Genomic DNA, 13979 nt, shown 5'->3' on the forward strand with positions numbered 1-13979 from the left:
AGAATATTTTTATACACTTGCGAGTGTACATATATTTATAAACGGAAATCTTGTGGTCTATTAATATATTGAAATGATTGTTATGATAAACCTATGAACTCACCAACCTTTTGGTTGACACTTTTAAGCATGTTTATTCTCAGATATGAAAGAAATCTTCCGCTGTGCATTTGCTCATTTTAAGGATATTATATGGAGTTGTACATGGTATAATTAGGTTAGTACCTCGCAATGGGACCAGATGTTGATGACTTCGTCCAGATGGATTAGGACGGGTTACTACATCGCGACACGTACTTTTATCAATAATTAGACTTAAATTAATGAAAAACTAACCCACTCAAAGTGTAACTTATTCAATTGAGTGTTTTGATCATTTGCTTCTATAAATCATCGTCTCGTTGTGTATACATGTTATTTTAAATCTAAACGTTTTATGACTATGTTAAAATATATATATATATATATATATATATATATATATATATATATATATATATATATATATATATATATATATATATATTTTTTTTTTTATTTCGAGATATAAATAATATATAGTTTTTCAAAACTAATTATATTCAAAACTTATATATTTTGAAATCGTTTAAATAATAAGAAATATTATTTCGTAACACTTGTATTTTAAAGCTTAAAATTGATATAATTTATTTATGTACAAACGTTCATAAAAACATTTTAATATTCAAATTATATTATATTCAAAAATCATTTTATTACAAAGGTTATAATAGTAAAAGTTGTTATACGTTCTTAATACTGAAAGTCTATTATATCGAAAGGCATTTACGTTTAAGAAAGTAAAATCATATATAAATCATAGCAGGCTTCCAGTTGTTAACTTACAGTTTATTTGTGAGTTGTAGGGTTAAGTCCAATGGATGATTATACATACGACATCATATTAATATAGTACGACAATCTATCTATGTGCTCGACATCCATTGTCTATGTTATTACATATTATAATAGTTAATTATTTTACTTAAGAATCACGAGTAAATTATTGTAAAGCATGAATTTGAAATCAAATAGGAATCTCCACTAATCCTTGCCTAATCCTCGATAATTGACACAATTATTCTTACTTGTAAGTCACCTTACCAATATTTCCGAATGTTGTTAAAATAGATAGATTTCTTAAATCATAGTGGACCTCACAACAGAGACTCGTAATTACAATGTATCTGATAATTCAATCATTTGATATTATCATCTAATTCCATCGATAAACATATTGAACCAAATACGTTCATGTAAAGTATTATACGTTTAATACTTTGTCAATATTCTCAAGTTATAATATATATACATATTAGTTCGTGAATCGTCGGATTTTGGTCGAGGTTAAATAATGTATGAACACAGTCTAAGATTCTTGTGATTTATCTTAACAAACTTTGCTTATCGTGTCGGAATAATATAAAGATAAAGTATAAATTTGGTCGAAAATTTTCTGGTTGTCACATTTAACGGTCAGATCTCTGGGGATCGAAGGTTTTCTGGGCTGTTGTACACAAAAACGGGAAATGGGTTTTTCTCCTTTTTTCTTGAGTACTCTCTGATCTCTCTTGTGAAGAAATAGCTGCAAGTTCATGTTTTAAAATGCCCTAAAATGCTTGACCAAGTCAACAAGCATATGGGCCTAATTTGTTGGGCTTGGGCTAGCATTCCCTCATATTTGAAAACCCAAATAAAACCCAACAGATAGCACAAACGTAGGCATTTCTAGTTTCATCACCATTAGCGAAATTCCGTCTTTGTTAGGCTTAGAAATCTCAGTGCTCTTGAACTGTCGAATTTCGTCACCATTAGTGGCCTCTTGGAATCAGGGGCCGGAACGTAGTGTTACTTAAAGGGGGTGTCCGCCCCACCTGGATTTGACGTGAAAAAAAAAAAAAAACTTACACTAGAAAAAAATTTATTTATTTTTTTTAAACTAAAAAACAAGGTTTTTTTAGTGTTTACCCCTACTGGCAATGAAAAATTTATTAAATTTTTACACCACCCCATCTGTAACCGGGCTCAAGTTCCGCCACTACTTGAAATATACAAGAATCTTGATACATAATCACATGCAAGTTGGTATGATTTATGTAGCTGACCAAGAATATCAATTATAAGATCGCCTAGTGGAGTCTTGATATTCTCACAAGAGGGTTTAAGTTCAAACTTCACTAGCAACAAATTTCAGGTTGGCCAGAGAATGGGTCAAAATGGTAACGAAATAACCGGTTAGAATGCATAAACTCGCCATCCTTAGGTAGCATGACCATGAAAGACCTTGAATATATATCCGTTTAGATTGATAATATCAGGAAAGTGGTTGGGGCGCACTTGCCGTCGTGGTTCAACGACGCCGATGTTAGCGCCCGCCGTTGAGCCCACCTTTGTTGGGCCGTGATTCAATATGCCATTCTATGACAGTTTTGAAGACGTGGGGTTGGTTTTGAATTAAAAAATATAAAAAATAGCCGTTAACTAGCCGTTTTTTTTTTTTAAAAATCAGTTTGAAAAAACTAGCCGTTTGAATAAAAAATAAATACTTTTATATAAAATAATAAGATAATAATAATAATAATAATAATAATAATAATAATAATAATAATAATAATAATAATAATAATAATAATAATAATAATAATAATAAAAAAATAATGTTTGTAATGTGGTCAATGTGATTGTATGACAGGTGTCATGGATTCTAGAGATTGCGATGAGTTAAGTGATAGAAAGAATTTGCTGAAGTGACGCTGATGTAGCACAATTTGGTTGTATGACAGCTGTCATAGATAAGAGTAGTCTTACCAAAAATGTGATGGATACATTACACCTTCAATGAAAACTTTTTTAAATAAATGATGTATGTACAAATCATATGCATTATCCTTGTTGTATTCGGTTTTTAGGCTCTTTAATTTTTTACGAATGTGCGTTGATTATTTTGATGTTAGTTTTTAAAATATTTGCATGTTCCTCTTGACACATAAAAAAACATATATATAAATCATTACATGACATTTATTTGAATATTTGATTATATAAATCCAAAAAAGATGTAACGAAAAATGTCACTTGCACAGAAATTTCACCTATATAGCAATAGCAATTGCCTTTTTATATATGGAGTAGTATGATATGATACGCATATGCTAAATAAATAAATTCTCTTATAAAATGGTATTCGTTCATTCGTTTTCATAAAATAATTAAATAATAAAGATAGAATTAAAATACAAATGTAAATGTATCCCGACCGTCAAAAAAGTGAAATTTATCAAAACCACCCCTACACTATTAATCACTATGCAATATTAGCCAAACAACGGATGAGTGTTTAGTCATAGTTTTATGAGTTAGAAGTGAACGATTAAAAAACGTATATGCATTGTTAACGATGAGCAAAATGTTACATATAACGTGGTATCCTATAAAAAAGAAAACTTTGTTTACCACTGCGAATTTTATTATTAAATATTATTTTTCATATGTGGATTACAAATCTGGGAAATTAGGCTATGTGATAACTGATACTCCGTAAGTGATAACTAGACCTTTAACTAAAAGGATGATAAATAAATGATACTAGACCTTTAACTAAAAGGACGATAGATAAATGAAATAAGAAAACGCTTGACTAAAACTGTTAAATAGTGTATAGTACAGAGGGTAAAAAAGAAAATTAGTCAAAAATTAAAGGAGCAAAACTTCTAAATCACATGCATTGCAGCAACCTTGAGGTTGAGGCCCAGATTTTGCTGCTATCTTTCAAGACCAAACTAAATCTTGTACTGAATTTCTCATCACACCTCTTTCTTTCTTTCTTTCTTTCTTTCTTTCTTCAAATTATTATATACTCCATTATATTTATATATTTATATTTATATATCCCATAAATAAAACTACACTTATCAATGTAACTATGCACTAAAACAGAGAAATAATAATTGCGAAAATAAAAAAAGAGGTTCAACTTTTTCAACTAAAATTGTGATCAAGAACAGTGAAGGTGGGCATCGATGGAAGTATCTTTACAGGTTCACACACCATTTTGTTGTGGTAAAACAGTTCTTAGGGACAAAAATCATGTAAAGATTAAACCTTTTATTGGGTCTCACCCTTCAAGAAGAATAAACTTGTTTTCACAGGTAAAGATCACTCCTTTCTTTGTTGGTTTTTGATGATTTCTTGATATGTGACATGGATTTACTTGAATGTTGGATTCTGGTTTTTTTTTGAATTTTGCTTGTGGGTATGTGTTTTAATTGAAATGTATTTGAATTTGCACATGTATGGAGTGAATTTGGGTGTATTGGTGTCTGATAGGGAGATTTTTAGTGCTGTTTGTTTTAGGGTTTTGGGGCTTTTGAGTAATTTTTTTTTATAGTTTGGATCATTCTTGTTGTATATAAGTGTTTGTGTGTGGTTAGTTAAATAATTGTCTTGATTACAAAATATATTACCCCTCCGAGTTCCCAATGAAGCTGGAGACCCAGGTTCGAGTCCTGGTAACGTCCAAGATCGAATTAAATGGGCTTCTGACTAGAGGGGGCGCCAATGTGCGCAATTCACCCGGTTACGGGTCTCGTAGCTCGGGGGCTCGTCACCCATGGGTTTTACTCGCTAGTGGCGACCACATTTTGTCGATAGGGAGGTTTCCTCTGCAAACCGAAAAAAAATATATTACCTTTTGCTTACTTTATTGGTACTATTTTGATGTACATTTTGATATTTTGCTTCACAAATTTGTGTGTGTGTGTGTGTGTGTGGGTTTACTCTTGTTGATTACATTTATGTGCAGTTTACACAATCATGCTCGTGGTACAAATATTCCGTGATTGCTGGGTTCTCGCATCAAATTATTGCAAGTTCAGGTTAGCTGTTGAACTTTGCTTAATATATTGAACAATTGTTGAAGTTCAAGATGTTAAATTGTTGAGAAAAGAATTGGGGTTATTGAAGGATGTTTGAATATACCTCATTTAAGTCATTTTGTGGAACTGAATACTGAGACAATTATAAAATGAATTGCTTAAAGATTATGTTTGGAAGTTTATATTTATTCATTTATTATGGTTGATACATTAATTTTACATTATTCTTAGAGTTCATTATTCAGAATGATTATCAAACTGGTTATTGTCGTTGACAACCAAATAAGAACCTTTGAATCATTCAAAATGCGAACCATTTAGCACTTGATCATTCTATTTTATCAAACGCACCCAAAATCTTAACTAGTTTGAAATTATTCGTCAATTGTGTTTGTTGTAGATTTTTCAAGAAAAAGGCGACATAAAGTGTCGACACCAAGGGCTAATGACTCTGCCCCAAAAGGATTTAAGCCCAAACCAAGCAATTCAAGAAAAGATCAAAAAGCAATTGAAGGTAAAGAAGCTTTAAATCCTTCTATTTCTATAGAGGTTGTGAATCCCACAAAGAAAGAAAGTAAAACCGAAGTCAAAATTGATAAGGTTCCCGAGTTTAGTCAAACGACAAAAAATGTAAAAAATGACATCACCAATGAAATAAGCGAATCACAGTTACAAGAGAACACTCAAATTGAGACTTTGAGTAGCGAAAATGAGGATGATGAGGAAGCTTCTATGATGTTAAAATTAGAATTAGAAGCAAAATTACGTAAACAGAAAATCGAAGAACTGCTTAAAAAAGAAAAGGAAGCAGAGTTAATTAAAAAGAAGATGGAAGAAGAGGTGCTCAGGAAGAAAATGGAAGAAAAATTAAGAATTCAAGAACTCAAAAAACTTGCTAACGAAACTCTTGTAAAAGGCGAAAAAGTATTTTGCTATCCTAAACTTGTGACACCCGATCAAGATATAGAAATATTTCTTAATAGAACTGTTTCAAGTTTATGTGACGAGTCAGAAATCTTGATAATGGGGGCGTTTAATGATTGGCGGTATAAATCTTTTAGTGTAAAGTTGGACAAGACGAATTTCGGTTTGGATTGGTGGTCTTGCAAAGTGCATGTTCCAAAGGAAGCGTACAAGATCGATTTCGTCTTTTTTAATGGGAAAGATGTTTACGAAAACAATGAAATGAAAGATTTTTGTATATTTGTGGAAGGTGGTATGGATGTTTTTGAATTTGAAGAGATTTTACTTCAAGAAAAACGAAGAGAACTTGAAAGACTTGCAAAAGAACAATTTGAAAGAGAGAAACAATTGGAAGAACAAAAACGGATCGAAGCCGAAAAGGCGTCCAGTGAAGCCGATCGAGCTCAAGCTCGTGCAGAAGCCGAAAGAAGAAGAGGAATACTTGCAGAAGTTTTGGAAAAGGCGGCGAATGTTGATGAAAACGTGTGGTATATAAAGCCTAGTGAGTTTAAATGGGACGATATTATTAAATTATATTATAATAAGAGTGCGGGCCCACTTGCAAACGCTAAAGATTTGTGGATTCTTGGAGGGTATAATAACTGGAGAGATGGATTGTCTATTGTTAAGAAGCTCGAAAAGCTTGAACGAAAAAATGGCGGTGATTGGTGGTACGTTGATGGTATGCAACGGTATCTTTTCACTTCGTAATAAATAGTATGCGTGTTATATGTTTTTATAAAAAGTTAAAACTTTTATTATGATTGGTTTACTGGAATACATCTTTGATTTTTATATAGTTGTGGTCCCCAACCGTTCGCTTGTATTGGATTGGGTTTTTGCTGATGGTCCACCTCAGCATGCCAGTTTGTACGATAACAATAATCGCAAAGATTTTCATGCGATTGTCTCGATATCCGTTCCTCACGAACTATTTTGGGCTGAGGAAGAACATGAAATTTACAAGAAACTTCAAACTGAAAGAAGGCTAAGAGAAGAAGAAATTCATGCAAAGGTTATCGGATTATATCCACCCTTTCATTAATTTATATTTATATTTGTTGTTATAATTGATGACGTATATTAGTCTGTATTTTGTTCATTTATATAGGCTGAAAAAACAGCACGGCTGAAAGCAGAAACGAAAGAAAGAACTATGAAAACGTTTTTGCTGTCACAAAAGAACGTAGTATACACGGACCCGTTAGAAGTACGAGCAGGAGACGTTGTGACGGTTTTTTATAATCCCGTAAATACGGTTTTGAATGGGAAACCTGAAGTTTGGTTTAGAGGCTCGTTTAACCGTTGGACGCACCGCCTGGGGCTTTTGCCACCTCAAAAAATGTTGCCTGCAGAAAATGGGACACATGTCAAAACCTCTGGTAAGCTGTTATACTACATTAATATGTGTACTTTATGTAGCAGAACCTTTTGTATTATATGTGGCAATTTTGACCCATTTACTTATGAACGGGTTGATTGCATTATCTTTTGTCTCTAATGAGTAGATGAATAATATCTTAGGATTAGTTAGAAAGGAAACAAGTCAAATTGGTCAAACGGGTCACAAGTCAGTTAAAACTGTTAAAGTGTATGTGTCATCTTAAAACCTCCTAAATCATTTGCTAATGAAAATAATAATATTTTTGAATGAAGTATTTTTCTTATCATATTCAAGTATCCAACTCATTCATGCTCAAAAGTATTTCTTGTCAACCTAACCCGACCCGTAACATACAATTAATACAAACTTACAAAGTTTACCCAATTTGAGCCAAAACCTAATTCCATTCCCATCTGGTTTACAAATCCAATTCGTTACCTTTATCCTGTTGGTATGAAGTCAATAAATTTATTCATTTTCTTGCAGTTAAGGTCCCATTAGATGCGTATGTGATGGACTTTGTGTTCTCTGAGAAGGAAACTGATGACGGTGTTTTCGACAATAAGAATGGAATGGACTACCATATTCCGGTTTCGGGAGGAATCACAAAAGAACCTCCGATGCACATTGTACATATTTCGGTTGAAATGGCCCCTATTGCAAAGGTATTTCATCTTATGAAACTATGTACTTTCAAGCTGTAATAATAATAACAAATTACGTGATACGTAGTTTCTTACTTGACCGTTGTTGGTTAATAATAGATTATTTTGGTTTACTTTAACTGGGGCCTGTAAAATGCTAACACCGAATGCTTTTTTTATGACTACTCTAGAAAACTGGATTGGTTTAAACGATGTTTTACAATTGGATCGGTTGTTATGATTGTTATCCCGAGATAGTAGTTTTTGTGGATAGTAAGAGTTTATGTGTCTCCCAGGCGTTATTTTTTGATGCCGCATCGTCGTTCCTTTTTATCTTGAATGGGTCAACATGGTTTGTGTTTCATAATAGGCAGGTGAACTTAGCCATAAGGTTACGGGCCAAATAAGTCAAACTGGTTGAAGGTCGCTAAAATGTACAGTTTATACACACAACCTCCTATATTGCTGTATTCAGATTCAGATAGTTAGAATTATTAGAATATGTAATAGTCCAGAATATTATTGTAATTAAATAGCTTCTTAAAAGTATTTAGTGCATCGACTATATATGGTGGACAATAAAGCGTTACCGGATCAACCAAACCCTACCTATTTTGACCCACACTAAAAGATGAGCCTGGATCAACCAAACCCTACCCGTGTTGACCCTATGTTGACCCATTCTTAAAGATGACCCTGGATCAACCAAACCCTACCTGTGTTGACCCCGTGTTGACCCATACTAAAAGTTGACCCCGGATCAACCAAACCCTATCTGTGTTGACCCCGTTTTGACCCATACTAAAAGATGACCTTGTTAAACACGTGTTGACTTTTTATCCTGTTTTTTTCAGGTGGGAGGCCTTGGTGATGTGGTGACTAGTCTTTCTCGTGCTGTTCAGGATTTAAACCACAATGTTGATATCATTCTTCCCAAGTATGATATCTTGAATCTTAGCAATGTAAGATACGTTAACGCTTTTTTTGTCTTATTAAGTTTTTCACTGACGGTTATGATTCTTAATGAAAAATTATATTACACACATTTTCGGATATATTAGTGTGATCGACTGCTCTCACCATTTAAAATGTATTCTTGAAAAGAGTCAAATAGCTAGTTGATTTATGGTGGATATTGTATCTGTCGTTTTTCCCTTGTAAGGTCATTGATTTTTAGAAACATTATCGTTTACATATCGTTGCGAATTGACCTTGATTCTAGCAAACAAGGTACAGAAAAGAAAGCAATATTCTAATAATTCTTTTTGGTGTTTCTTCTGTTGTTAATAAATGATTGTGGTGTGTACTCATTTTCTTTCTACTTTTGACTTTTCTTTTTTTAATGTAGGTGAAGGACTTTGGTTTTCATAAGAGTTACTCATGGGGTGGGACAGAAATAAAAGTTTGGTTCGGGAAGGTTGAAGGGCTTTCTGTATACTTTCTAGAGCCCCAAAACGGGTAAAAGAATTTTCATCATCAAAATATTTATTTAGATTGAACTTTAAGCAAGTATTAATCTTGTATTTGTATCTGTTTATCTATCAGACTCTTCTGGAAAGGCTGCATTTATGGTTGCAACAATGACGGTGAAAGATTCGGTTTTTTCTGTCATGCTGCTCTTGAGTTCCTTCTTCAAACTGGATCTCATCCTGTAAGCTTAACGTTTTGTACACAAAATTACTTTTTTGCTTTAATTGCTATTAGATAAAAAATTAGAATTAGAACTATCAGAATTCGGGAGTCTATATATAATTTAATATGCCCGTTTGCCTCAAGGAAATTTCAGAGTGTTTTGGAATTTGGATAGTTGAGAATTTTTAAAAACCTTCATGGAACATGTTGCGTTGAATGTGCGAGTAGTGTATAATCGCTTAAGGATCTCATCATTACTCAAGCTACTAAAGTTTTTTGATTTTTTATGAAATAAATGTATGTAAACTTACTTTTCTAGAAGGGTTGTATTTGAAAATCTTTGAAGGTGCGTGGATGTGCATTTTAAATGTTATTATGGGATATGAAATTATATAAAGAACTTATAATCAGCTAATTGGCTGTAAAAGATAATGTGTTTATGTGATCTGCCTATATGTAGTTGTAATAGTTAGATAATTAACTGTTTAAGTGTTATGAAACTTCTATCATTCAAGAAATTGATAGAGATATTAATAAAACTGTCATTATTGTGAAAACGTAGAGATGGAATATGTAAATAAATATATCTTGAATTAGGTCAAAATAAAGGATCAATAAGTTATCCTATGTTGTATATTGAATAATCAGATAGTTACATATAAAACGCAGATCAGAACACCTAATATATCCTGCGAACCTGTGTTGTTCGTTTTGCGTCATGGCAAGAATCGTAACTCGCGATAACGTTTTGATGGATGCACTATCGATTGTGTAGCTATATTAAAAATAAATGTTTTATATCTCAATTTTTTTTTTTTTTTTTTTTTTTTTTTTTTTTTTTGCAGGATGTGATTCATTGTCACGACTGGTCTAGTGCACCCGTTGCATGGTTGTTTAAGGATGAGTATATGCATTATGGTCTGAGTAAAGCACGAATTGTCTTCACAATTCATAACCTTGAATTTGGGGCTAAATTGATTGGTAAAGCTATGACGTATGCTGACAAGGCTACTACGGTAAATCCTTGTGATGATACGCTCTTATATTATTTCATTTATTTACTATTACTTTCATTTATGTGGAAAAGTTGACAAGCAGTCACCACATGATAATTTAAGTTAGTTAAATAATACCTTAAAATTTCTAGTTCATATCTAATAAAACGTGTGACTTACGTCTACTTAATTTCCAAAATATTTCGTGCAGGTATCTCCGACTTATTCAAGAGAGGTTGCTGGTAATCCTGTAATTGCCCCTCATTTGTATAAGTTTCATGGAATACTCAATGGCATCGACCCGGATATGTGGGACCCGTTTAATGACAAGTTCCTTCCTGTAAGTAACTTAACAACTAAAACTTACCCGAAGGGAATTACTAATAGAGATCCGGTATTTCGTCTGCGACATAAAACTTCCTAAATAATTTTTTTATTTGAAGAACTTATAATGCAAATAATATAAATATATAGTCATCTATGTCACACCAATTATTTATTCAAACGATTATAGTATTTGGGAATATGCATCTTAAGTCAACCCGACCCGTGTAGAATATTTAACGCTGACCCATTAGTCAACCCACCAATTTTCCACCTTTAAAAAGGATAAATGGATAAGGTTTTCCTGTGTGTTACTCAGATGTACAGGGCCTAACTGGGTTATCCCGTGACCGTTTCCGACGCTTTTCCATGGCCACCAAAATATGTTGATAGTGAGGTTTGAACCTCTAAGTTACACCAATTTCCCCACTCTAAGTTATATTAATTTGTATGGTGTGTGTGATTTTAGGTATCTTACACTTCAGAAAATGTAGTGGAAGGCAAAAAGGCTGCCAAAGAAGCTTTACAACAAAATCTTGGCCTAAAACGGGCTGATCTACCCTTGGTTGGAATCATCACCCGTTTGACTCATCAAAAAGGAATTCACCTTATCAAACACGCCATTTGGCGGGCCCTCGACCGTGGCAGTCAGGTCGTGTTGCTAGGCTCGGCACCTGATCCTCGGATACAAAATGATTTTGTTAATCTGGCTAGTCAACTACATTCGACACATAATGACCGTGCACGCCTATGTTTGACCTACGATGAGCCATTATCTCACTTGGTAACTGAACTTCTGATTGACCAAGACTGTCTAACTTATTATTATTTTATTTATATTTATATATTATAATATTCTTTATATTATATTGTTTTAGATATATGCTGGTGCTGATTTCATATTAGTCCCTTCAATATTCGAGCCTTGCGGGCTAACTCAACTCACAGCAATGAGATATGGTTCGATACCTATAGTGCGCAAAACTGGAGGTATCCATATTAGTCATAGTTATAGTTTGACTTTCTATGTCAGGCAGCTTAAAAAGCAATTAGATTTGTTATATTTATTAATCAGTTTTATACCAAATATTCTAGTAGATGAGCTTTAAATTTTGAAATTATGTTTGGTTTTTTATTCTTAACTAATCTTTATTGTGAAAATGCTGAATAAAACTACTATTGCCTTAATATAAATACATTTTAAAAATCTGATAATAATTATACTGTTTTGACTTTGTTGGCAGGACTTTATGACACAGTATTTGATGTTGAACATGATAAAGAGAGAGCACAATCACAAGGTCTTGTTCCAAATGGTTTTAACTTCGAAGGAGCCGATGCTGCTGGTGTTGATTATGCCGTCAACAGGTAAGTACATGACGATGTTTAAACTCATAATCGTGATTTGTAGTCACACTAATCCATTTATTATATGTGGATAAACAAATTGCGTGATTCGATTATTTGAGGGTCTAATAATCGGTTTTATAGTAACTGCAACAAAACTATTCGGAGGTAATTTAAGATTAATTATCTACCTTCCTTTCATACCAATTGCTGCTACATGGGCACACATTAGTAAAACCCTTTTATAAGTATTTTATAACATAAATGATTTATTTATTGTTTATATTTGACATAATATCACAAATGGTCCCTGTGGTTTATATCAGAAATCACCGGTGGTCCCTGTACTTTTTCCCCGTCAAGGATGGTCCCTGTGATTTCTATTTGAATCACCGTAGTCCTTGTGTTTTGCATTTTTTTTGTCAAGGATGGTCCTTGTGGATATGCACCATAGGGACCATTGGTGATTAAAAATGCAAACCACATGGACCATTCGTGAAGGGATAAAAAGTACAGGGACTATCAGTGATATCTGATACAAACCACACAGGGACCATTCGTGATATTGTCTTTATATTTTATAGAAAAACTATTTTGAGGAAATTATGAGTTCATTAAATGAACAATTTCTTTATTTTTCAACAGAGCAATTTCTGCATGGTATGAAAGTCGTGATTGGTTCAATTCGTTATGCAAATTGGTGATGGAGCAAGATTGGTCATGGAATCGACCGGCTCTTGATTACCTTGAACTCTACCATGCAGCTCGAAAGTGAAATAATTGAAGACGAGTTGACGAATAAAACTGAGGTCCGATTAGTAGATTAAGTTGCAGCAGTAGAATAATTTGTACAGGTCTACTTGGATATGTTTCTTGTACACTTATGATTCTTTAATTAAGTTTTGATGTGGAAAATGGATGGGAATAAATGTAAAGCTTGTTATTTTTCCATTAATATTAGTTTTTTACTTTATATATTTGTTGCTTATCTAAGTTTTTATTTTTTCAAAATGGCAAACATGCACACATTTATTTTTGTCTACTAGCGACTCAAACTCATCTGCTGAATAATTATTTTTAAGAATTGATTGCAAGTCGAGTGAAAAGAAAATGAAAATATAATAAAATAATATTAAACAAATTATGAAACCCAATTTATTTTCATGTGCAACACCAAGTCACCAAGCACGCCAACTTTTTTGAAGCTCTAACTTGCACGCCAACTTTTTTGAAGCTCTAACTTGCGGTGTTGTCAGCGTACTCATGGCGTGTTGGGTGAAATTTGGGTTTGAACACGCGCATTACAATCGGTCTTATTGTTGGTAACGTTTGAGTTTTATTCATTTGTAAGGTCTATATTAACTTTTTTTAACTCAATCAATTTTTTTTTTTCTTCTAAATATTGCTCTTTGTCCCGATTTAACAGTCTAACAATCGTACTTAACTTGTCTAAAATTAATAGTCTAATATTTTTTTATTTGATAATTTTATTTGGATCATGATCAAGTCACAATTTGCAAAAGTCAGCTCGCCATTTCGACCGTGTCAGGCCGAACATTTGCAATTCACAAACCATTTCGCAATTCAAGAACGGGCTAATTGCGAGGTCTTTTGAAACTTTTTTTGCTGGGGAAATTATTATAAAAACGTTTTGAAAAATTAGATTTTTGTTAGTATCTCCATGTTATGTACACATACTAGTTTTGTGAACCCGTGCGTTGCACGACATTTATATAATTAGTAGTCGATAACGTTAATATTGATTCTTATCAAATGTATAATACAATACAATTAC

At 32.9% G+C, this 13979-nt stretch overlaps 1 protein-coding gene across 1 annotated transcript; it reads left to right on the forward strand.

Moving 5' to 3' along the window:
- The first annotated feature begins 3845 nt into the window (after nucleotides 1–3845).
- On the forward strand, nucleotides 3846–13157 carry LOC139904532 (starch synthase 3, chloroplastic/amyloplastic-like). The gene is made up of 15 exons (XM_071886440.1): nucleotides 3846–4169; nucleotides 4823–4895; nucleotides 5296–6540; nucleotides 6659–6873; nucleotides 6970–7240; nucleotides 7729–7907; nucleotides 8741–8848; nucleotides 9235–9344; nucleotides 9432–9537; nucleotides 10364–10534; nucleotides 10725–10853; nucleotides 11307–11621; nucleotides 11716–11827; nucleotides 12082–12205; nucleotides 12830–13157. Exons 1-15 carry the CDS (start codon nucleotides 4041–4043, stop codon nucleotides 12957–12959), a joined length of 3417 nt encoding a protein of 1138 aa, XP_071742541.1. The 5' UTR covers nucleotides 3846–4040; the 3' UTR covers nucleotides 12960–13157.
- Nucleotides 13158–13979: the final 822 nt, after the last annotated feature.

This window comes from Rutidosis leptorrhynchoides, chromosome 4, assembly GCF_046630445.1.
Source record: "Rutidosis leptorrhynchoides isolate AG116_Rl617_1_P2 chromosome 4, CSIRO_AGI_Rlap_v1, whole genome shotgun sequence".
In the NCBI taxonomy this organism is placed as follows: domain Eukaryota; kingdom Viridiplantae; phylum Streptophyta; class Magnoliopsida; order Asterales; family Asteraceae; genus Rutidosis; species Rutidosis leptorrhynchoides.